Below are 25,264 nucleotides of genomic sequence, written 5' to 3' on the forward strand. Positions count from 1 at the left end.
AAATGATTTTTAATTCTTTATAGTGACAAAAGAGATAAAGGAACAGAAAAGACACAATGTCCCATATCACAGCATACCCAGCAGCACACAAGAGAAGCAAATGGCTCCTGAATAAATGCAGATCAAGTATCTTAATTCTGAAGTATGAATCCATTTTTATTACATTACATATATTAAACACCTGAGATGAATTTCTAACCCTCTAAAAGACAACAGTGAACATCTACAAAATACTAGTGAGCGGTAATTACAGAAATCAGTAAAAAACAAGTGTATTTCATAAATCAACTGATACTGGCAAACATATTTTTGATCTTTCTAGACACAAAATATATAAGAACAGAATTGCTCAAAAGATAGGCAGTGTTTGGTTACACAAACACAACCAGGCTACTCAGCAACAGGTATTACTGTCTTGCATGTCTCATCATTTCTGAATCATCAGCTCTAAATTTTTCTTTACTGCCAACACAAAAAACAAAGAGTTGAACTAATTATTAGCAAAACTTCTCTGTGTAAAAACATGAATTACAAGCTTTGTTTTCTGCACTAAGGTTATTTCTTGGGCTTTCTATGCAAAACTGGCATAAAGAATTCTCTTTCTAATATCACACCCATCTGTCCCATCTGTTAGGGATAATAAGCACCAGTAAAACATTCTCAACAGACAAAAAAGGCAATTTAGACATACTAGCAACTAATTGAAGAAATTATTAATACAATGCAGTAAAAGAGAAACCAAAATTGTGATCCTGTATCACTACTGATAAATACACAGTTTAAATTTGTATTAGCTATATTGAAAACTATCCTCTTCTTATATTTAAACTTTGTAGAGTTCAGGGCTTGATTTACTTTGAATCCTGCAAGATCTGCAAGTGGAGTGAGTGCAGCACTTATCTGCAACTTCCTGTCTTGCCGTAGTTGTGACAACAACGAAAAAAATCTGCTTGAAGCTGGAAGGTGTGAGCACTTGGAAAAGAAGCAGGTGAATGGTATGATTGCAAACTTCTTCAGGATCTTTTCTTCAACTAAAATTTAATCCTACAAGTGAAGCACATTAATACTTTTAAAATACAACTCAAAATATATAAAAGGCATGGGCTCCAGGTCACCATTGACAAAAGAGTAATGGAAAACCAATACAACTGAAACTGAAAGTAATCATGTTTCCTTACTTACATGTTTAATGGGGCTACAGTGCTATGCCCTTTCTGGAGCATTTGAACAGGAATTCCTTGCTGTACACTTCAGCAGCAATACAGTTTTCCTTGGGATGTTGAGATACAGAGATAGTTGTGGAACACCAGCCTTATGTTTGCATGCTTGAAAGAACTTCCCTGCTCCTATGGGATGGTTTTATATCTGCTCCCTCTCCAAGCACCTCTGGAGAGTGATCAGCCCTTAAATGCTGAATTCTGCAGACTCAGACACACTCTGACACACTCCCACACACCCACTTTTGCACATCAGGCTCCAGGTTCCACTCTCATGAACCAGGCATTCTTAGCCAGCAGGTCAGACTGGATTTTTTTGATTTCTATTTGAATGACTGGGCAATGTTTTGAACCAAAATACAAACTACAGCTATAGAAACAAGGATTTGAAAAAACCCAGTCTTGCTCTGTATCTGCCTTACCCGAGCCCTTTATGACTATCTTGGCAGGCCAATGTTGTCTAGTGCAACTCTGCAGTTGTCTGTGTCCATTGTTTTCCCTCAAACAGCTCTGTGACAAATGCTTCTGTTTTGTTTAACCCTGAGAAAGTACTACAGCAACTTCTCTTTTCCTGTGGTTTTCACTTTGCCAATTTAAAGCAGCAGGTTGGCTCTGTGATAGGTTCATTTTGCCCAGCTGCCTCTCCCACCACTCTGTAATGACAGTCCCATGTTTGCTGAGGATGTCTTTGCTATTAGTGGGCTCCTTTTCCAGTCAGCCTTGTTCATTTAACAGATAAATCATGCAGCCCATGCAGCAATTGTTATTACAGCCATTACACCTGGCTCTAACTCTCTAATGTGCTTAACTGCTTGCTAGACCATGAATAACTACAAATCCACATCTGCCTTGCTCTTTTTACCCCAAACAGTTCTCTCTGAACTCTTCTTTGGTTACTTGGGGTTTTACTGTGGACTATCTCAGCTAAGAACTAAAACCACTACAAATGTTTCCAATTTTGAAAAAAGTAACTGCTAGAAATAATACATTTAATAAAATATTACCCTTCTACTGAAATACATGAACTATACATGAACTATGATGTAAATGTGGTGACTGCTTACCTGAACACTTTTTTGGGAGCCAGAGTTGTCTTTTTGGTTTGTGTTCCATTTTTCAAGCAATAATCTGTTTGAAAGAAAAACAAACCACAAAGAATTACAGCAGTTTCTCACAGGGGCACAGAACACCTTGGAGTCTCTGCTTAGCCCTGCCCTTGGGTGACTTTTCACTGAGAGATATATGCATTTTAAAGTTCTTTGCAGGAGCTTTTGCCTACTATTCCTATTGAACTGGTGCTTTCTGGTTCTGGGTTGGCAGTTAGGAAGGGTAACAGTGAAGAAACATAAGGATCAATACAATTTAATTGTCCTTCACGCCTATTCTAGACAATTCTCCAGATCTATTTTTTTATAAAATAGACATTGGGAGTCAGATATTCTTGTCTTCATTCCACAAAATAATAAATACAAAGATTATTTATAAATACTCACCTCCAAGATTTTGCCTGCTTTAAGAAGCTTCTAGCTTTTGCTACTTCTTGAGTAAGGTTCTTTAGATCATCTCCTTCAAAGTAAGGGAAAACTGGATTCTGAAAGCACAGTTAAAATGTTTTAACTTGCACCTAGTTATTGTTTTCTCTTTCCCCAACTGAATTAACTGATCCTAAGCTCTAAATTTCCCTACTTGCAGAGAAGTTTTCAGTCTTACAAGGGGAGAGCAGAGCAGATTGAACCTGGCTCTGTTCAGTAACATTGTCCTGAAGAGGCAATGCCTGAGGTCTCTTGCTGGAGAATTTACGTGCTAAGCACTGTATAAGGATTTTACAGTTAAATGAAACACAAGATGGGAAGGATAAGAAGACAGTAAAAGCTGAAGTTAGCTTAAAAACCACATGCAGACACACAATATTTTTTTGACTTCTCTTTCAAAACCTGCCCTGTGTATTCCTTTCATGGGCTTGGGGACCTCACCAAGGCAGTTAGCAGAAAGGCAAAAACAGATACTAAGATTTCTCTTTTTAGTTTTAATATGAAATATCTTAGACGTTTTGCATTATTTTTCTTTTTTAATTGAAGTTTCTCTACTGATAAAGAACTAAGTTGCAAAGAAACAAAACAAACAGATTTATTTAACATACATCTTCATCATCCAGCCCCTCTGTCAATATTCTGTGTGCTGCTAATTGTCCATCTTCACCTCCAGAACTGCAGTGGAAGCGGCCTCCTGTTTGGGAAGCAAGCTTCTTCAGGAATTCAACAGCCCCTCTGTAAGCACAAAGTAGAAAGCTACTTATGAAAACTGTCTTGTGAAAGCAATAGCAAAAGAATTTCTAAAAACTCCTCAAAAATGACATCAAAACAAATAGATTGGAGGACATGATTATAAATTCCTGTATGAAATGCAGGCCATGTGGCAATTACCTGTGTCAGAACAATCTTCCCCATTACCATCTTGGTAGCACAGACTTCTGACAATGAATAGTCATTTTAAGAGATTTTTGTTTTGTTCTTGCAAAGTATCATATACCTGTCTGCACAGCTAAAACAAATGGTGTGGATTTTAATATCTTGTGTCTTTATCAATCTTTCAATTTCTTTCAAAATCAGACTGCAACTGGTGTCTGGTTTTCCATCAGTCAATAGATACAGTGCCTCTACACCTTGGAAACTGAGAGCCTTCTGAAAAGCAGAAAATAAGCTTAAATAATTGGTACATTTATATGAAATGTCATACTTCAGAACAAAAACACCATTCCAATAATTTAAGATAGTTTATATTTGCCATATATTTATATTTGATTATTAATCAACTTAGTTTTTTCTTTTCATTTTCGCTTATTTGGGAAGGAGATCAAGGATATAAATTTGAAAATTTAAGTAGATAATTTGTAGCATAAGACAATATATTTATAAGCAGGACACGGCCAAAAATTGACTCATTGAAATTAAGAAAGTTAACTGGTTTTGGACAACTACAGACAAAAGATTTTTACATCATATTTTATGGGAGTTGAAAATCAGGCTCACTAGGACTTGAATGAATATTATGAAAATTTGCTACAGTAATTGACTCAGTGGACATCTCTGTAATATATACATATCTTGCAGCTCTACTGGACTTCATTCTTCATGAATGCCATAACATTTATTTAGAGCTTGTCCAAGGTTGTCTGGAAGAAGATTCGATCCTTAGAGGCAACATTTCTTTTTGATTCCATTTAAAAAAATCTCATAAAACTGCAAGTTCAGTTTTAAGTTATTGTTACTAGTTGATTTCTACACTGAGAATTTTTATAGGAGAAAAGTTGCCTTATCTGTTACTGAAGTTCAAAAACTGTACTCAAAACCCATGAGATTCCAACAAACACTGCTTATTTAAAATCCTGTTTGGGTCAGAGCAACACAGCACAGCCGCAGTTGTACTTAAACGTCAGTTTGAGCAACTGGCTATTTTCCGTCTCCAGTATTCTTTGAGCACAAATATTAAAAAAAACTATTGATACTGATATTGATATTTGACTTCTTTTTAAAACTTAGTATGAGCAATTTGAGTATCTATGAGCCCTGGGGCCAGAAACAGTGACTTGATTTCTAAACTGTTCAGTGATTGGCATATAAAGATTCTGTACACTTTGACGCCGTAATTCTCCTAGAATGTCACCAGTCAGGTGGAAGAGTTTTACCCCCACAAGACAGGATGTGCTCTCCAAGCTGTGGCACACCAACCTGTAAAGCTGCAAGGATGCAGGAGTTCCCATGAGCATGGCATGTGGAAGCCCACTGCACAGCATCATGGCAGCTTTCATCAGTTGCCTCTACAAGATATTCCTTCCAACTCTCTGTATTTTCAGCAAATCTCAGCAGGTTAAACCTGAGGAGAAAGATGACCCACAATATTTAACCCTAACCAATACAACAAGTCACTTTGGATAAGACAGTTTTGAAATAAGTAAATACATTAAATTTAACAAAAACCAAGCCCAAACCCAACAGTAAAAAACCATGAATCCCAACTAAACCCCCTGACAAAGAGCCTAGTGTTGGATTAAAGTCTTCAGCCATGGAAAAGTCAAAAAGCATATCTTACTTTTCATGAACAGAAAATCTATGGGAATGCTGAGCTTAAAAGGGTAAACAGCATCAGCCTACAACAGAGGCTCAGATCTTAGAGAGTTTAGAACTTCAAACTGGTGAAAGCAACAGGAAAAGCAGTTCTTGTCCCATGCACATTATACTCTAACACAGTAATTATTGAATTGTGTTTCAGTGCTGTATCACTGTAACTATTAAGCAATCTGATTACATAATAATGAGTGCAGATTTCAGTCTTTATCAGTAATTCACCATACCTGCCTTCATTTTTTCTCAGCTGTTCCCAGATAAGGGAGGAAAGTTCTTTTGTGACAGGAGGCAAATATGGGCCCATGGAACCAGATGTATCAATCAAAACACAGACATTTGCTTCTAAAATGGTACCAAACCATCTTCGGCTTCCTGGGCCAGAACATTAAAACTGATTAAGAGTTATTACATAGGCTTATTTTATTGAGCATAATGTAAATCTTCAGTCTTTAGGGATAATTCTGGGCACATTTCTACATAATTAAGTATAATCTAATGTGGCAATTATGTACTTAAAAGGTTAACATAGAAAAGCGTTTGGCCATTTCAAAACTAGAACTATCAAGCATTAATTACTAGCTAATTGTAGCAACTTGCATTAAATAATTTGCCATATACAATCCAGCAAAAAATTAAACTATTTCCCAACAAAGACCTTTATGAGCAACAGAGAAATAAAAACAGTCCTCACCAGTAATGATGCTGAACTTCTAAGCAGGGCACATTCCAAGCAAAACATGCAGAAAAGCTAACTTTGTTTGTGTATGTTACTATATATATTCTGTTGATAGAAAGCTTCTACTCTGTATTCACAAACACACCAAGACCAAAACCTAATTATTTGTCAGCAAGCAAGATGTTTATCAGCTGCACAGATGCTGAATTCTCTTGTATTCACAAAAATAAGTTTTAAATTTCCAATGAAATACAAGACAGAGAACTTTTATTCACACTGGAGGTTCAGAGTTACATTCAGATCCATTCTACCAGAAACAGCAGACAAGACAAGAGAGTTTTGTACATATTTGTGCTTTACAGAAAACCAGAGGCACACCAGTACCTGAGAGAAGCCACTGCACTCTCTGGATATAACGCTGCAGCACCTTCTCCAGCTGCTCTCTGTAGGTTTCCAGTTCTCTAGGCTGAAAGTGCAGATGTTTCACAACCCCCTGGAAAAATTCAGTTTGTACAAGAGCATCTTACTTCAGGAAATCCGAGCTGAGCTGCTATATAGCATTGGACATCAGGGATATGTCTGTCTTTTTATCTATGAAATATGGTAAGAAAAATTCTGTGACTCTATTGCTTGTACTTAACTTCCCATGCTTCTCTTCAGTCATTACACAAACTGAAACAATCAAGATCCAACATTTTCCCAGTTTTAACTCACACATGGTTTTGAAAAGTTTTACTTAAATTTTAAAAATTATTTTTCATACTGTATGAACAGAGGAGATGATACACATTCTAAAGAACATGCAGTTTGGACTTCTAACATGCTAAATGGTTTCTTGCAGTGAATAAAGGACCTTCTCTAGTTTGCTAGTGGAAGTATGATTTTGAAAGATCAGGGAAAAGTGGAGAGAAAAATCAGAAACATCAATCAACATTCACTAAAATACAAAGCCTTTCAATAATGTAGGTACCTGACATCTGCAAAAAACCTACATTGATTTCTGCACTGGGGAAGATAGAACAGTATTTTGCTGATACTTTCTTGTGCAGAGACTCCACAGTTGTCTTCTGGTGGGTACAGCTTGGACCAAACATCAGTCTGGGCAATTCCAGTTTAAGCTTTTTAATACTGTACTTGGTCAGCCACTTGTAAGACAAACAAATAGAGCAATAGATTGTTGGCAAATATCAGAACAGTTTAAGTAGTAACACTTTGTACAGAATCACAGTTAACATTTACATTAATTCAGATGGATAGTTCCAAAATAGCAATTTATTACTAAGGAGAAAAATACCTCTTTGCTTGAACAGATTTCCTCTTCCTCTGGCAATGTGACAGAGCAAACAGATTTTTTTACACTCACTGCCTTGGGATACCTCTGATATATTGTACCTATTTAAGAAATGAACAAAGTACCTAAAAAATCTCTTATTTTAAAAAATTGTCACCTTCAAAAAATTCCAAACCAAAACAACTGAACCATGTTCACAGGGCCTTTCCTCGGAGCACCTCAGACCAAATGACCCCAAGGGACTTTACAAAAGAAAACCACCCCAAAAAAACAGGCAAAAAGTGCCACCCACCTGCATCTAAAGTAAAAATCCCTACCACTATTTGGTAAGTGAAACTCTCTCCCACTCACTGTTCAAAGCACCCTGGTTATCAGTGACTTACCATCCTGCCAGTTTTATAACAGAAGTGCTGATAAGAAAAGGGCTTCACCCATCCCATCCTGATAACACATACCCACATTTCTTCCTTCTTCAGTGTAAAATACAGACACAGAAAGCTCTGGCTGCTTCCTGGGTTTGTGCTTTCCTTTATTCTCAGTCTGAGGCCACTCTTTTACTGTTTGTGCTACAAGTAAATAATAGATAAAACCCCCATTAATTTAGCTCAGCTAGATAAAACTCTTACATGAGAAGAGCCCAACCCTGTTCTTCTCTTCATATATCCTATTACCACAATTATAAATGCTTCATTTTCTTTGATACTGATTAAAAAAAATCATATTACAGCACTACTTCAGCAGCTTTCATAGAAATGAAACTTTTACAAATAAGAAATTACCATCAGGAAGAATGTCACAGGAGTTTGAAAAAAATGACAGGTTTGAACAAACATATTATTTGTTGGAGAAACCAGTTAACTTTGTACAGAGCAGCTCAGATGCAAATATGAATCTAGATTTCTAAACACTGCTACATATCAACATCAGGAGATTTGAAGACTCAAATTTAATGTAAAGAAAAATGAACTGCAAATGTTAGTGATGATACAAAGAAAAAACTCAGGAAAATAAAAAAAAAAGGAAAGGGAGGAAAAATGAATTGGTCTTTAAGGGACCAGCAGTAACTGGAATCAGTTTAAGAGTTTTTCATATACCAGAAGCAGCTGGAAGAGTTAGCACTTCAGACAATCTGACACTGGCCTTGTACTTTTCCTTCATTACTTGATTATAAATAAATCAAGTGGAACGGCGTCTTAATTAAAATGGGATCTAACAGATTTAGTGGCAATGTATACATTGAACTAATAGCATAATAAATGTCTGAACTGCTGAGTCTTATGGCTTCAGGTATGGGACACAGTGGGGCTCTACTTTCCATCAGACACATTTGACATTTCCTGATAAAGGTCAGGTATTCAATCCTAGGTCCTGGAAATCATTGCACAGCTGTGCAGACTTCCTTTCTTGCACAGTGTAGAAGCAAATGAGGTAAATTACAGCTAAAACTCATCCCAAAGGCATTCCAAAACAAGCACCATGGTTCCTATAAATTTGATTAAAGATTACAATTCCAGGCGTTTCTAAAATCTTAATTTAAATCCCCAACTTAAATATTGGCTTTTAAGCAAAACCCCAAAGAAACTGAAGAAAAAAGCCCCTAATCCATACAGACCTGGTGGAATTCCTGCTTTGGCACTAGGAGGACGCCATGCCAGTACTCTTCCAGGAGTATTTCTCTCTGCACCATGGTTGTCTTTAACATCCTTAAGCACCTTTAATAACAGCAGCAACAACAACAACAACAAAAAAATAGTGCTTCAGATGGATCATAACTGCATTACTCTAACCTGGAACTATGCTTCTTTATTATTTAATTTCTGCTTTACTCTGGCTATGACAAATCCACAGACTGCCATGACAACACATTAATTTGGAGTTTCTTGCTGGGTTAAGTAACTCTAATGGCTCTCTTTTCATTTTCTTGCCAGTATCATCTGCTACTATAAACCTGAAGACTAACACCTACAGGGAGAGGAGTTTGGACCATTTTTGCCACCTGAAGGAGCAGTTCAGTATGGTAATGGCCTTGCTTTATAGAATACAGTATTTAGCATCTTCCTCAGCATTTTAGTGACTATTGAAAATCTAGTGCTGACACCCGTTATTTCTCCTTTGGGTTTGGCTTTTCCCTCTAGGGGATGAGCAGCCTGCTAAACAGCACAAGCACTTGTTTAACCCTACTGTAGGATAAGACTTGCTGTGACATTGAGCCTTCAAGCAACTGACATCTAATATAACATACAGCTCTACTATAAATATCACCTAACATCTGTGGACAACCCCCTACCCGTTTTCTACAAGTTTAATCCCTGCAAAACTATGCTCTATTGTCATCTCTGAGTAATTAGTTTCTCCTGCATTTGTGAAGAGGTGTTGAGAATATGTCACTTTTGATAAAACAGCCTGGAAGACCTACAAAACCTTTGCAACATTCCCACACCTACATTCCCATTTCCTACATTCCCACACCTACAATGCCATTCCCGTTCCAAAGATGAGAACTGAAAGTTCCAGCAGACACTGGCCCTTTATGCATATTACAGATGTGCACACCTACTCAAACAGACAGTCAAAATTAACTAACACTAGCAAAATCCCAGGGGATTCAGTAGTGCAGCTCCACAGAAATAAGTACAGCAGGCAGGAAACAAATCCTGAATCCTGTTCTTGTTTTATGCTGGCTCTCTGTGAGGCCAAAGACATGCTACTGAGCTGCAGCTGTCTCATCTGTAAATGAGCAGAACATCATAATATTCAGTACCCTCTAGAAGGACTCACAAAATAGATGTAATTTGGTAAAGCACATTTCTGCTTTGCCTTTGTTTCCATTAAACATTATTTTTTAAGGTCAGAGGAAGGATTATTTAGACACCTTTTGACACAACAGTGTGGTTCCATTATAATCAATTACTCAGTATGATGCACTTTTTGGTATATGTAGCATTTTGAATGCAAACAAATTCAAAGTACTATCTCAGTGCTGCTCTTATTTTTCAAATTTTCAGCTGAGCACTTCTCTCACAAAGAGGAACATCCAATAGCTGGGTAGGGTCTTTAACTAACACACAGCATATTAAAAATGGGACCATTTCAAACCATTCCAGGCAGACTTACAGCTGTGACTTTAGGAGATGGCACCTTCTGTGGTTTTTTTTTCTCATTCCTCATAAGCACACTTGAGTCTCCTTCTGCTGTGAGGGGTTTCACAGACTGATTCACGGAGCGCTGCTTTAAGGACTCCACCAGGAATGCACACTGAAATGGAAATCCACATTCCTTAGCAATTCAGATACATGGAATTTAGGAAATAACATTTCCAAGACAGGTATTGTGTATTTACTACTATAATAATAAATAATATTCCTATCTGACAATGCTTAACACTCTAACTGAACAGAAGCCCCTTTGTGCTGTGCTTGCTCAAGCACACTGTATGGAAACCCTTCCTGCTCTGGGCAAACAGACTAAACCAAAAGGCAGCAGTGTACATAAACCAAAGCTAGAACAAAGTGAAAGATGGTGAACCAAGTGTATGAAACTGTAACATGATAACAAAGTATTTTTAGGTGTCATTGAATAGCCACCAGCTCTTCTTTTACAAAAATCCAACTTTTGTGACTCAGACTTGCATCCAAGAGGGTTCTCAGCCCTCTGGAAAAGGTTCTTACTGCAGATCTCTTTCTATTCACACTTTTTTAAGAAGCAGGCACCACAATGCCAGGCTGGCTATACTGCTGCAGTTATTCTGTTGGATATCTTTGGAAAAAAGTAATGTGCATGGAATATGGTGAGATACAGTCTAGTTCTACACTCTCAGAACACTTGAGAAAACAACTGGTTTAGAATTGACAAAGCCATTGTGCTAATGACAAGCCCTCCCTACACTGGGACTTAGAAGAATGTAGTGTTATTTATTTGCATATAACATTTATAACTTTATTAAAATGAAGAATTAATTTATTTGAAAAGAATTAATCATAGAATTGGCAACAAAAAGGAGAATCACTTGAACTGTAAACTTGTATTTGGTATGGAATCATGGCTACTCCAACACCAGTCACTGCAGTGCTGTTGTGGAACTGCTTTCTAGTCCATATTTACTCTATGGTCACTAATCTCATGCTCTAGAACATTCCTGCTCATCATAAAAGGGTTTTGTCCAATCTCCTGAACTGTCAGGTGAACAAACACTGTTCATTTTTTTTTAGGAAGAAACATGCAATTAAAAAGTTCTATGTAATTCATACCTTTTGGGAGTAGTTCTTTGCTTTTTCCATTTCAGATATAATACTGGTAATATCATCACTTTCAAAAATACCTGATAATCAAATAGATGCTAATTAGCATGGGTTTCTTAAAGTGTACAAAATAAGTATTTTTTTAAATGTACAACAATTTGCACCAGATGCTAAATACCAATGCAGAGAATTAAAAAACCTTTGTTTCCTGCAAGCCTGATCATCTGGACTTATCATAATAATAACTATATTTTAAAGCATCTTTTAAAAGGCAAACAGAAAAGGGTGAATTCAAATAGAAAAAAAAAAAAACCAACCAAATTCCTTCATTAAGGCTGCATTATAATATTCTGCAAAGGGGTTGAAGGTCTCAATAAAACTATGACCTGTGTTTATATCTCAGTGCTCTCAGCATATCTTAAAAAAGTAAACTACTTGATTTGGGAGTAAAAAAGCATTACTGAATATTATTTCATTAATGAAACAGAAGTATGTGCTGACTTTCTTTTGCTCATACCTGCTTCTCCAAACCAGTGAAACCTCCCATTGGCTGCCTGTACAATTTCTTTAAAAGCACTGGCAGTCTCCCTGGGGCTGGCATAGCAGGCAGGAATAATTCCAGTGGAGTCAGTGCCCTCTGTTACACTGAACAGACAGACATGGAGCTGTAAATCCAAACCTCCACAAGCCTCAGCCACATAAGCACTGACTGTGTGCTGTAAGACAGAGGAGAAAGAAACATCAGGGCTGAGCCTCTGCCTCAGACAAGCTTCCATCTGCTCCACTGGTTCCTGACTGATGTACAAGTGCTCCCAGCTGGAGCAGTTCAGAACAGGAACATACCCTGAGGAGTGCAATGCCTCCTCAGTCCATGCAGACACAACAATTGTCACAATTGCTGCTTACAGGGACAACAGCTCTACTGCAGGCAAGGGGTGAGCTGGGGTACACTTGGGAATCAAAGACAGAGATTATGGACATAAATTTAGCTGTGCACTGAAGCAATAGGGATGAAACTGTCCATTTGTCCCTCATTTTCTTGTCAACCATATGGGCTTTAATGATTTCTTAGGTCTGCCCAGAATTTCCAGAGGTTTGGTAACAAAAGCAGGAGACACTTCACTGTACACACATGTAGAAACTCAAGGCTTAATGGCCATGGAGCACATTCACCACAAACATGGATCCAGGCAAGGGATTACTGGGATAAAAACAGCAGCTGACTCTACATAGTGTGCTATGGACCTCCACTGGAAAATTATTTGTGTCTTTGTTCCATGAGTTGTACAGAAATGATTTATTACAAAAAATCATCTTGCTCCAACTCAGAAATCTGAAGCAAAATGATGCCCAGAGCTGGAACAGGAAAGGAAACCTAAAAGCCTGTCTTGAATTTTCTCTAAATAATTAATAATTGCTACCTCCAACACATGACTAACAGTTGCAGAAATGGAAGTTTGGGATCCAGACAGTTCTGCTGCCTTAAGGCATGTAAAGGAGGAATATTCTGCCAATGAACTATGATTGGCTATAAGGGGAAAAAAGGCATGGGGAAAAAAGAGAAAAATAAAGTTGATATTAGTTTTGATAGGAACTTAGAGAAGAGTTGCCTATGATGACACTCACTGTTTCCTGATCAGCTATTCCAGTAGTCAGCAGGTAGAGTCCCTGTGATTTGTGTTTATCTTTGTCTTTGAAGTCAATTTCCACAGCTCTTCTGAGTGCACTCATGAAATTTCTACTGCCCTTGCACTCCAAGCTCAACACCCACCTAAACCAAGATGTTTAAAGTTCAAAGAATGAAGAAACAAAAGCTCTTGTTTCTGCTGAAAGCAATGAAGAGAACTAAGTGTCTTAAATAACACTGCACTGGAGTCTAAAATTTTTGAAAATGACAGAGAGCAAAACCAGATTAAATAACAAATTATTTCTTCTGGTTTCTGTATTGCCAGCATGGCAAACTAGATTTTAAAGTAAGATACAAAGCATAAAGAGGAAAGAATTCTCTCCTAATTTTATGTGGAAAAATATTAATGTAGTAGAACTTACAGAAACAGAAATTAAACAAGAGGTATAATGAGAACACAGATGATGTGACTCCACAAACAGAAACCTGGGATATTTTTCCAAAGCATGTGGGAAAACCCCCATTGTTTAGCTCTCACATTCCAATTGAACTTGACGCAGTATTCAATTCTTCATGTAAGCTCTTCATTCCTTACACAGACACTTCTGTATCTGTGTACATATATATTATATACACATATGAAACATAAAGTCACCCCAAGCTTATTAACTTTTACAATGCTGTTTTCACTTGAAACCACTATGAACATGGCAGCCTATTTCTGTAACATAATCAACTTATGCAATTTTTTAGTTGTTTTCAATTTTTCACATATATGGGATAATTACGTGATCCTACCTCCAAGCCTCTTCTAAGTTTTCTGGTTGGGAAGGACACAGCTCCTGCTGCCAAGGCACAATATCACTCCCAAATCTTTCACAGAAAGATAACAGCAATTAATTTTCAGATTATGGTTTAGAACAAGCAAAAAAATAAATTCACAGTCGAAGAAAAATCTCATTTAGGGTATTACAGACATAAAACTGCCTGATGCCAACTATTTTCTATTTCAAACCATTTAATTATCCCCATTTATCCAATCACCCAAGGTTTATTTGATTTTCTTTCCTGAATAGGATCCTATGAGCTGGGAAAAGCTCAGAGGAAGGAATGTGATAAAGGAACTCCAACCTTCAGCTGCTGCCTGTATTTCTCTTGTGGGATAAAGGCTGTGTTGTCACACCATGTTAGGAACTCCATGAGCTGCTGGCTCTTACCTGCCAGAAACCTGCCCAGCAGCTGCTCAGCAGTTGTGCCACATGTTTCTGCCTGCCAGTGCTGAGTACAGAATTTTACCACTATAATATATTAAACAGTATTGGAGTTACTGTAAAATTTAAAGGATGCTCTCAGTTATGGTACCTGAGACATCAAAATTCTCTTCTGGTGTGTTTCTGACAGGTGAATTAATACTTATGAACAATATAGCAGGATGAGTATTTGTTACAGGTATGATGCAATCAGTTCCAGTGACCCTCACCCAAAAAAGTGATTTTTAATTACTAATCTGGTCTCCATACACGTGATTCACCCAATAAGGACCAATCAGTGATAGTCTTGCAAATACTTCACTAAAACTAAAATATGCCTGTTAGTAACTGCAGTCTCTCAGCATACTTCCTTCACTGCAATGCATTACAGTTATTTTAAAAGACTCCCAGATAATTACTTACGCTATAATATTGAAGCAATCCTTATCTGACATTTGTTCCTCGAGTAAAAGTCGCAAACAATGTTGGATATGAGAGATGTAGGGAGAGTTTGTCACTGATATATCAACAAGTACAACCACCCTGTAGAAGAAAAATTGTATTCATTGAAAAAAAAAAAAAGAGAAAAGTCTTATTTAATTATGTAGTCTTATCTTTAGTGCACTCTGACTTGTAAGTACTTGGGAAAGTATCTTCTACCTATGTATCAAAATGTATAAAAACTGAATCTATTTTTTTTTTCTGCAAAACATTTGGTGACATTTAAAAAATAAAAATAGGGACAGTAATGGAAACTTCTGTCTTTCCTAAACTACTGAATAATCACGGTACTGGCTACTTATTCAGGAGCCATTAATGGCTCCTGAGCCATTGGGGCTCCTGAGCCCCAAACAGCTCTTCCCCTTCTCTGTACTTGAGTATCTAAAACCATCCTGGAATGTGTGGATGTTTGCCACATGGAGAGTTACTGGATACTTCACTCTCCTTTCCCAGCCAACACTCCAGGAAATTATGGAATATTACTCCAAAGACAAATAGTTAAGGCTTCTCTCAGCTCATCAGTGCCAGAGTGGTTGCTCAGGTATGGACTGACTGATGCACTGTACCTGTTTAGAGGAAAGTGTTAATGATGAGCTGCTCAGCATGGCCAGTTGTAAGTCTTGCTTGCAGAGACAAGGCAGGATGGCCACAGTTAATGGACACAGGATAATTTGGGAGCAGTAGTTTTTAAAAGACCCACAGTTGCGATGGACACTCAGTGGGGTGTGAGTTCCCAGCACAACAGAGTGGCCAGATGGGCTAATTCACTCCTTAATCAATGAGCAAGAAAATCTCGAGTAACAGGGGCCTCAGCTACCTTCCTTTTGTCTGAAACTCCATATTCAAGACTTGTAAACAGGAAAAAGGGCAAATGTGCAATTGAGGTTGGGTAAGGCCTCAGACAAGATGTAAATAAACACCTTCCTCAAACACATTAAGACTTCAAACCTCACAAAAAACCCCAGAATCAAAGACAATACCTTCTTTCACAAACACTTCCCCATATTCTTCTGCTACCAACAGATAGCCAGTCAATTCGTTTCTCATAGATTTTTACCATTTTAGCAAGGACTTTCTATGCATAAATAAAGAAAATTTATGTTAAAAATAGAAAGTTCAAGTCTTTTATTGCCAAATGCTTAGGACAGAAATAACATAACAGCATAGTAATGAAAAAAAATTTTAATTAATTTAGATAGCAACATTTCATTCTTAGTACAGATAAGAGAACACAGTCCATGAAAAAAACATAGAATGATAAAAAAGCAACAAAGAATTTAAAGGTCTGTATCCCCACTTCACTTTTTCTCTTGCCACCATATTCCAAAACCGTATTCAGGCATATAAAGAAAAGACAAAAAAGAGATTTAAAAATACAATTTTTGCAACCTTACCCCTTCTTCAATAGCATTTTTAGGCAGTATTCATAACAAAACACATCATTTAACATAAACACAGTATTCTCAAACACATGTAATTCTTTGACAGTATCAATTTGTTATTAAGGTAATTTGTCCAAACTTTATATACCATGACCTTTCCAAGTCTATGTAGGTATTGTATGAGGGCATATCAAGCTAGAAAAGGGCACTGAACTCACAAACAAAACTATAATTTAGCATGCACAAAACACAAGCATCTCCCAGTGAGCAAGAAGCCACAGGAGCTGCTTTTCATTTCAGCCACTTCACACCCTCCTTTTGGTCTGGCTGTAGAGTTGCACAGACTTCACATCCCTCCCACTTCAATGGATTATTTGCCCTGCCTGGAAACATTTCCACTGCCAGTGAAATGGGAAAGAAAAAGGACTGACAGACCACTATATAGCAAACCCTGGTAGCAAACACCCCCAGACAGCTTCTCTCATTAAACTTGCCCACTCTGATATCTGCATTCTGATCTAGGAGGAAATCCTCAGCAATCACTACTGCCTGTAAGAACCCCAGTAGCTGCAGACTTACATGGACAGCTGTCTGCACATGAATCCCTGCTTAGCTAACAAGACAATTAATGAGGAATAATTAGATGGTAGTCTAGCCCTGACAAAGCCACATCATGTCATACAACTCACCTGATAGTTGTACAATACTGGCAGGTCAACATGGATATTTTTTACAGTTCCATCATACCACTCCAACTGCATCATCACTTTCTAGAAGGATAAGTAAACTGTTTACAGAACCCAACATAAGATAGACTAACATGGAATTTCTTCCTGGGTCATTCTTGAGAATGACATTAAGTATTTGAGTTGAATCTGGGATTCAAGTGTCAGTCTGTAGAATTTTAGCTAACTTATAAAGTACTGAATTAAATTAGGAAGATGTAGCAAAAAAAAAGAAAAAAAAAAACCAAAAAAAGTTCCTCCTCACTTGCCTCATGTAGAGTTGATGATACTGTTTTTTTAAGAACAGGTACAAAATCTTCCACAGGAGAGAAAGCATTGGGAGCCAGAACTTGATAAAGGTCTAACTTTTTAGCTATAGGAAGAAAAAACCACATTAAATAAAACACATATTCTGTCTCTAATTCATGTTTCATACCTGTTAAACTTTTCTTTCTGTGCTACCTTTCAATCCATATGTCTTTAACCAGTCTGCTGAGGTTTTGGCCAGGATGCCTGGTGTTTGAATAACTAATGGTGCTTTGTGCTTTGGAGGCTTTGGGAAGAAGCTAGAAGGTGCTGTATTTGCAAATGCTGTGGAAACCTAAAACAGATTTGAAGAAAAGCTCTTGCAAGTTTTAACATAATTTATTTTTACCCTCAATTCAAAATATCCAGAATGGAATCCTGGTGAACATAATTAAAACTGAAGTGCTGGGATTCCAATAAGCAAAACACTTTGAAAGTAGCTATCAGTGGTCCTCCTAAAAATGGGCTTTTACTGGGGATACAGAATCTTCTAAGTCATTCTAGAGTGACTTCTGCTCCACAGGTAGTCTACACAGTCCTTAGTAACTGAGGTTGGAAGAGAGGGAAAAAAAAGTACAGCTTGGAAGGATGAGGGGAAATAAAATTAGAGATTTTATTCACAAAAAAATTCCTCCCATACTTGTATACAGTGCTACCAAGACAAGCCCTTATAAGTTTGCAATGGATTTAAATGTCCAACTAAATCACACAGCAGTAAGTATCTTTTCAGCAATTTAAAGGACAGTTGGAACTTAATTTATATGATTGTTCATGGAGTTAGGCTAGTGCTCCTGAGATTCCCATTACAGGGATCACAGGACAATGTTCTATTCATGCACTTTGGAGAATATTCATCAAAATCCCTCCTTTACTGATTTTGTTCTTAATTTGCTCTTAACAATGGACGTTCAATAGAGAATATTCAAGGTCAGCATATCAAAATACCTGATCAATCATGCATTCTTTTTTCATATTGTGGACACTTAAAATTTCTAACCTTAATTATTCAAAGTACTTCTGGAAATAAAAAGTTACATACATCTGCTCTTTTACTACCAAGTAAGCCACCAACTCTTCTTTGAAAACTTTGTTTGATGCTCTTGAGTAGGTCCTTAGCCTTCTGAGATTCCTGAAGTAGCAGATGAAAATCACTGCTATCAAAATTCTGCAATTATAAAAACAAATGGGGAAAATAAGACAACCATTGTTCAAACACCAACTGAAAGCAGCTTTCTTACTTTACTGTGCAAACATCAATACAAGACTGCCTGGCATGGCAGAATTGAGTGTATCTAATGCTCTGCATATAAATTAGTAATAATTCATAAACAAGATATTACTTTATTACTTTGAATCACTCTATAGTAAGCCACTGCTTTTATCAGCCATAAGTCAGTAAACAATAACTGCAAAATTTATTGCACTTTTAGGAAATGTGTTCATTTGCAGAAAGAACTAACCACAGGTTTATTGAGCACATCCTCAGCACTTCTATGACAGACTTTCAGCATCAATTCTTACTATCAGCTTCTACTCAGGTGATAATTATTTTACCTTCTCAAAGTGAAGAATCATCAGCAAGAGAGAAAAATGCTTTGCCTCTCTCCCTGTCACCTACCTCTCCCTGGGAAGAGTAGCAATGATAACGGCCTTTTACAGCTTCTGCAAGGTTCTTGAGAACAGCCTACACATAAAAATAGGAAGAGAAACAGTTACTTTGACTTGATAGTCTCTTTTGATAATGTGGCTTGTTGGTATTCAGTTCTCAGCAGAGACAGAAAAAGAATATTCGAGATACATGTAGTGAGAAAGCAAAAAATGCTTCCATCATCTGCTTACCAGTCTTATTTTAATAAGGCTGAAAAACAAACTGTGTAAAGCAAGTTACAAGATGATGCTCCAAACAATTGTTTTCATGTGTGCAAACATGCTCTGAAGAGAAAAGAACACTAATTCAAGAACTCTAATGATTAGGTTAGCTTCCCCACACATTTATGAGAGACTAGGAATAAAAATGCACTTCAGGAAGTTTAGTATTAACACAATTACTTACAAGAGAAGCAGGGTTTCTGCAATCATATGTAACAGTGTGAATCTGCACTTTTCTCCCCAGCATGCACTGCTGAGCATAATCACATAATATTTCAAAAGACTGATCAGGGCTGATTAAAAAAGAAAAGAAAAATATATTAACAATGGCAGTAATCCAATGGGGAAAAAAAGGCCATACTGAAGAAGATAAGGAAAAAAGCCTGGGAAAGAAATTATAAATCATGGGAATTATTTAGGTATTTAGCATTATCATGCTTTTGGAGCGATTTTCTCTCCCTCTTTCAACCATTACTGAGATGTCACTGCTGGAGCTTGGTTCTGTCCTGAAAACCTGGATGACAACAAACCCACTAGGATTTCATTCACAAGCTGTTATGAGTGGGAATAGAATGTTCTGAAGTATTCCCTGCTAGTCCTGAAAGATAAAGATCAGGAGTTGTGGCTTTGGCCACCATGACAGAAAACCTTTCAGATCTGGTATGTAAGGAAGTCCTGTTTCCAAAGGCACCACAGAAAGTAAAACTTTATTTTATGTTTAGAACTTAGTGTCCCACACAGCTATCATTTCCTGAGCTCTGATGGCTAGTAAAAACCTTTCCTTGCAGCTACACTTCTGCCAGGGACAGAAATTAAGGAATTTTTCACATAGTATGAACTTCTGGTTTGCATTCAGAGCAGATCTAAGCCTTGTAATCAGTGTGTTCAATAAGTTACCTGAAATTTAAGTTCCATTACTCTAAGTATCAATCTTGCCAAGCTTACACCATACTTTTTGCACGTTTAAAAAAAATAAAATTAGTAAACTAGGAGTAAAGTACCACTCCTAGAATCCCTATTGTAGTCTTTTCCTTGTAAGCCCAACTCCAATATTGTAATTTTCAAATTATGACAGCAGAACTGCAGAATTTAAGTCCATAACTTTATGTAATCTAACCTGGTTTCATTTATTTAATCAGACATTTTAAGTTCTCCATCAGCACGACTAAGATCACAGAGAGAAGAATCTTTGAATGCTTAATGCTATTTTACAGCAAAATCTATCTTATTCTCTAATCTTCCCAGAGGTGTGGACTCTTTCAGTGATATCTTTAATGACACTTAATTCATGTAAAATTAGAGCTAGCAGGCTCTCAATAGATTACTGTGATAAGTGATCTGCAAAGGAAACACATAGCCTCATAACAGAATTGAGAAGATTTATAAATAGTAAAAAAGGGAAGAAATAAAGGAACAAGTAATACACTGATCTTGAATTTTCTATTTATTTTTGTATCAAGTTCAGTTTCTTGTACCAATCCTGTATCCAAGTTAAATCTGGTTGTTAAGACACATAATGAACTTACCAGCTTCCTACAATAAGAACCAAGGAATTCAGCTCTCTCATGGGAAGGACATGCCTTAAGGCTTTCAGCAAATTGCAGCCTCGACCAGGCTCCAGCTCTTGTACCCACTGTCTTGCTTCATGTAGCCTAGGAGAAGGAACACGAAAAAGAATATTTAGGTGCTAAATAAAATAGATCACAAAGATTACTACAAACCACAGGATTTTTATATATGAAAACCATCCTGAAACCACTGATCACATGCTAAATTCATTGCTCTTCTCCCCTCTTAAAATCACTACAGGCACAAGATGAAAAACAGTATTACCTGCAAGAGATTGCTCAAATTAAATGGAGACTTGTCTGAAACACCTTGGTTTTTCAGAGAAATTAACTTACTTACACATGAACATTGATGGTTTTTGGACTCTCCCATAGCAGTGAGATTTCTGTACTGAATGAGAGGCAGTACAATTCCTTCTTATAACAAAGCTGCTCATCTATTAAGCACTAATAAATAAAAAATTATGAACGCGTTACTACCCATGCTGCTTCTGGCAGGGTTATTATGTAAAAGACTAAAAACAGTAATTTCCTACAAATAGTTACAGCAATATTTTCAGCTACCACTAAGAAAGTTTCCAAGAAAAATTCATAGAGATTCAAATATTTAGTAAGGACAGAGACAAAACCTGCAAACTTATGGCATTCCAAATAATTTGTTAATGGGGCATGAGGCAGGGATATTTATGTTACTGGTACCAGTTTTTCTCTTCAGCTGATGACCACATGAAACAGCAGGGATCAAGAATACTCATATTCACTCACCAGATAATATCTAAAAAATGGTTACCTCATAATCATGGACAGAGCTAAACAATAGTTCAGATATTCAAGCTAAGTAAACCAGACTGTGGAAACTGAGTTTTCTTGAAGCAGATTTATTTGAAACACACAAATGAAAAACACAAAAATTATAAATTGAGGTAAATAATTCTTGAATGTGGGAAATTGAATTGTACCAAGCATCATATATAAACATTATCTCTTCCTTCCTTACAGCAAAAGTTTTCTAAAAACAAAGAGCACAACAAAGGGCAAGTTTCTTCTGAGAAGACAGAAAATTATTAATTCACCAAGGTTCTGACAAAAATTGTGAAGTTACTCTGACAAACATTAACTTAAAGGAAACTATATAATGTTGATAGAATTGAGAAACTTTAACAATAATACTTTCCTTAATAATATTTTCAAGTATACTAGATTTATTTTGATTTGGATTTCTTTTGGACATTAACAAATAGTACACTTTCCAAGATATTTAGAGCAAACTTTTCTACAACAGAAAATTTCTATTCTATTGTTCTATTGGTTCCTGGCTTCTAGTTCCACAAAAGCTTGATTAGTATGTTAAAATAGGCAAAATTTGCTTTACTATTACTTACCAAAAGGTTCTTCTGAAAATCCAATAGTCTAGGTCCATAACTCAAATGAGACACATCAACCAAAAGTCCGACTTTAGTTCCTTTTATAACACCGAACACCTTAGAAAAGTCACTGTAAATATTAGCTTATCTACAGTTTAATAATTTTACTGTTTATTCTGTACACAACCATTTTAGATTAAGTATTGGGTATTTATTTTAATTTTAAACTTTTCAGCATAAAGATGACACAGTGACAAAGTCAAGGAGAAAAAGAAAAAGAGAAAAAGAGAGCCCTACTGGCACTTAGTTAATCCTTACCAGTGAATACCTTCTTCCCAAGAAAACTTATTCATTACTTGAGAGGATAAAATAAAAAATAACTTTGTCCCCTTCAGGCTAAATCAAGCAGCTTTGTGGAAACCAGATTTTGGAATGCTGCATCTTCCCTTATTCCCTTCAAGAGGGAGTTACATCTGAGCATTAGCACTGCCAGGCACAGTGTGATGAAGCAGCTGTTCAAGAGTGGGCAAAACGAACTACAAGAGAGCCCCACTCCAGGCAGAAGTTAATCTCAGCACTGTCTGCTCCCATTTAAATTGTGCTGAGAGGACCTGATGACCAAGACTGCAAAGAGAAAAGAAAAGACTAAATCTAGAAAGTAGAAAACTGCATACCAATGAAAGGTCAGGAAGAACAATCCACTGTCAACATCACTGCATATGATGTAGAACTTGTAGTAAATAAGTAAAATACAAAGGCTTTCTGGAAGGCACTTTTCACTAGTATTCAAAAGTTAATTTAGTCTTTTATGCCATATAGAGTTTCACTCTAAAAATATACTGCAAAGTTCAAGTTACCTTTCTGCTGTCCTGCAACAGCCACTGAATTCGGTGCTGATAGAGTTCAATCACTCTGACAAAAGGCAGAGCACACATTTAGCTACAGCATTCCCTCACACTGGGTGTCAATGTAACAATCAACCACCTGTCTCCATCACATCCCTTTCTCACAGATGTAAAATCTGTGAGAAACAGGTCTTTTAAAGTATGTTAAATATGCCCTTACACAACTGGTGGTTGCAGGGCTCGCCACTTAAATACTTCTTTCCCTAAAGCAGAACAACTTCCAACAGTTTAATATTAAAATAGTTATAACCTCAGGTAAAACAAAATGCTTCCTGTCCTCTAAAATTGTTTTACTTTAACCAATGGATTTTTAATTCTATGCACATTGTGTCTACAAGTTAGCAAACAGAAAATTTAAGCCAACATTTTAAAAGGGCAAATCCATTTTGCTTTTTCAAAACAGAAAAGCTGCTTCTGTTTTATAAAAGCCTGACACAGTGAGGTATGCTGAAATGGCAGCATTCTTATCAATAGTGAAGATTATTCTACAGCTATTGAACCTATAAATTAAATTATTTAAGTTTCTTGATTTTCTAGACTTAAAATTCACTTAAAATACTTTCAACTTCCATGTCACATCCTCATCCATGGCTTGAAGCTAATCCAAGTTTCACAAAGTATAACCCCCAACTACACAGTGTTACATATGGAAGCCTGACAATGCACAGGCTGCCTTTCTAAAACGAGCAAACTGCTTCACATCAACACCTGGTTGATAAACATGTTCCTTGAAAAACCCCAAACCTCAGCTGCAATGACATACAATTATCCCTCAATCTCAGCTGAAAGGATTTAATGTTGAGATACTCTGAGGTGCCCAGAGACAACAAATTAAGATTTAAGGCAGCATCTACAGTAATGGAGATACAGAATCAGTTACACATCAAAACAGTAAAGATGATGGATACTTACTCAGAAAGCCTGGATTCAAAATCAGTAAAAGTCTCCTCTGTAAACTCCATCACTTCACCACCATTTCCTGAATTCCTGGAGCACTATGCATGGTTAACATCAGAGATGTACACAAGTTAAGACTGACTAGAGAAAAGGCAGCGTTGTACTTACAAAATAATATTGCTCTCATTTACCAGATACTCTAATGTTAACTGCAAAGATTCCAAACTGTAGCTTTTTATCCATTCTTCTGTTGTTTGCACCTTTTGAGACTGTGTTTTCTTCATTTGTTCTCTCTATAGATCAAGTAAAAAAAAAATTACATGCAGTATGAGAAATTAAATGTGCTGTTTAAATGTGACAAAAATCTAAGTCCCAAGGAGAGTTGTTGCTAGGCAGTGCATATCCAAGAACATAATTTTATGTACTGGAATACTCTTTTGAATGTGGGACACAAAGGAAAAGAAACTTTCACAATACCCCCAGACTGTGAGTTAAAGGAAGGGAAAAGAGAGCTCAGTTTAGAGCAGACAGGAATGAAGACACGAAATAGAAGAACTCAATAAAAGAATTAAAATAAATACTCCAGTGATTTACCAGAGAGAAATAAAAATAAGCATCTCCCAAACATGACTCAGAGTTTGAACTTGGCTTCTGCCTTTTGGAGGAAAAATGCAGTATCAACAGCTGATCTCATTTATTGTTTTGCCCAATTTGTTTTCAGATTAATCTCTGCAGAGAAACTACATGCAGTTTCTTGACATGAGTGATCACACCATCAAACTGTGTATATATGCAAATGTATGTAAGGAAGCATATTAGCTGTCTATCAGTTTATTTATTGCCCACTGTGAATTTATAATGGGTATGCATTACTGTACCAGCTGCTCCATTTTGTAGGAAAACTTGCCTACCAGCACATCTTGTGCCTTGCTGCTATGTGTTCCCAGCGATCCATTATCTGGTCCTAGATGAGGCACAGCAAAATCTTGCCCTGCTGGATGATCACCCTGTAGATGGAATTCTGACAGCCTATGAGACAATAATTTTATGAGAGCAATTCATTACCCATAATATTCCTGTATTGTCATAAAGTAATTTCAAGTTTTTTCTCTAGGAACTGTTTTATATTTTGACAGTTATTTAAGCATTAAGGTAAAATATTATGTTTTGAAGGGATATAGTATATACTTTACATGAACTATAATTTATTTTCTATCTACAAATGAAGTCTCAACTAGATTTTGTAATGGTTTCCTCACCCAATTTTTTCCAAATGCTGATCATTGTCCAACAAGCATGCCATTTTCCTGATATGTGTCTCCAT

General features: G+C 36.7%; 1 protein-coding gene across 1 annotated transcript; it reads right to left on the bottom strand.

Annotated features, from left to right (window-relative positions):
- Nucleotides 1-1,359: 1,359 nt before the first annotated feature.
- Nucleotides 1,360-25,264, bottom strand: VWA3A (von Willebrand factor A domain containing 3A; the record flags this gene model as incomplete). Its single annotated transcript, XM_084216177.1, has 33 exons — nucleotides 1,360-1,386; nucleotides 2,282-2,345; nucleotides 2,711-2,808; nucleotides 3,358-3,484; nucleotides 3,747-3,898; nucleotides 4,946-5,090; nucleotides 5,569-5,713; nucleotides 6,402-6,510; nucleotides 7,010-7,162; nucleotides 7,312-7,409; nucleotides 7,764-7,874; nucleotides 8,921-9,020; nucleotides 10,423-10,563; nucleotides 11,556-11,626; nucleotides 12,064-12,262; nucleotides 13,173-13,317; nucleotides 13,972-14,046; nucleotides 14,847-14,966; nucleotides 15,905-15,999; nucleotides 16,996-17,076; nucleotides 17,301-17,404; nucleotides 17,494-17,632; nucleotides 18,377-18,502; nucleotides 18,956-19,021; nucleotides 19,391-19,499; nucleotides 20,733-20,858; nucleotides 21,115-21,221; nucleotides 22,157-22,255; nucleotides 22,996-23,050; nucleotides 23,956-24,038; nucleotides 24,132-24,233; nucleotides 24,852-24,969; nucleotides 25,200-25,264. 33 exons carry the CDS (start codon nucleotides 25,262-25,264, stop codon nucleotides 1,360-1,362), a joined length of 3,555 nt encoding a protein of 1,184 aa, XP_084072303.1.

The sequence above is a fragment of the Fringilla coelebs genome (assembly GCF_963513975.1).
Source record: "Fringilla coelebs genome assembly, chromosome: 16".
NCBI classification, from domain to species: Eukaryota; Metazoa; Chordata; class Aves; order Passeriformes; family Fringillidae; genus Fringilla; species Fringilla coelebs.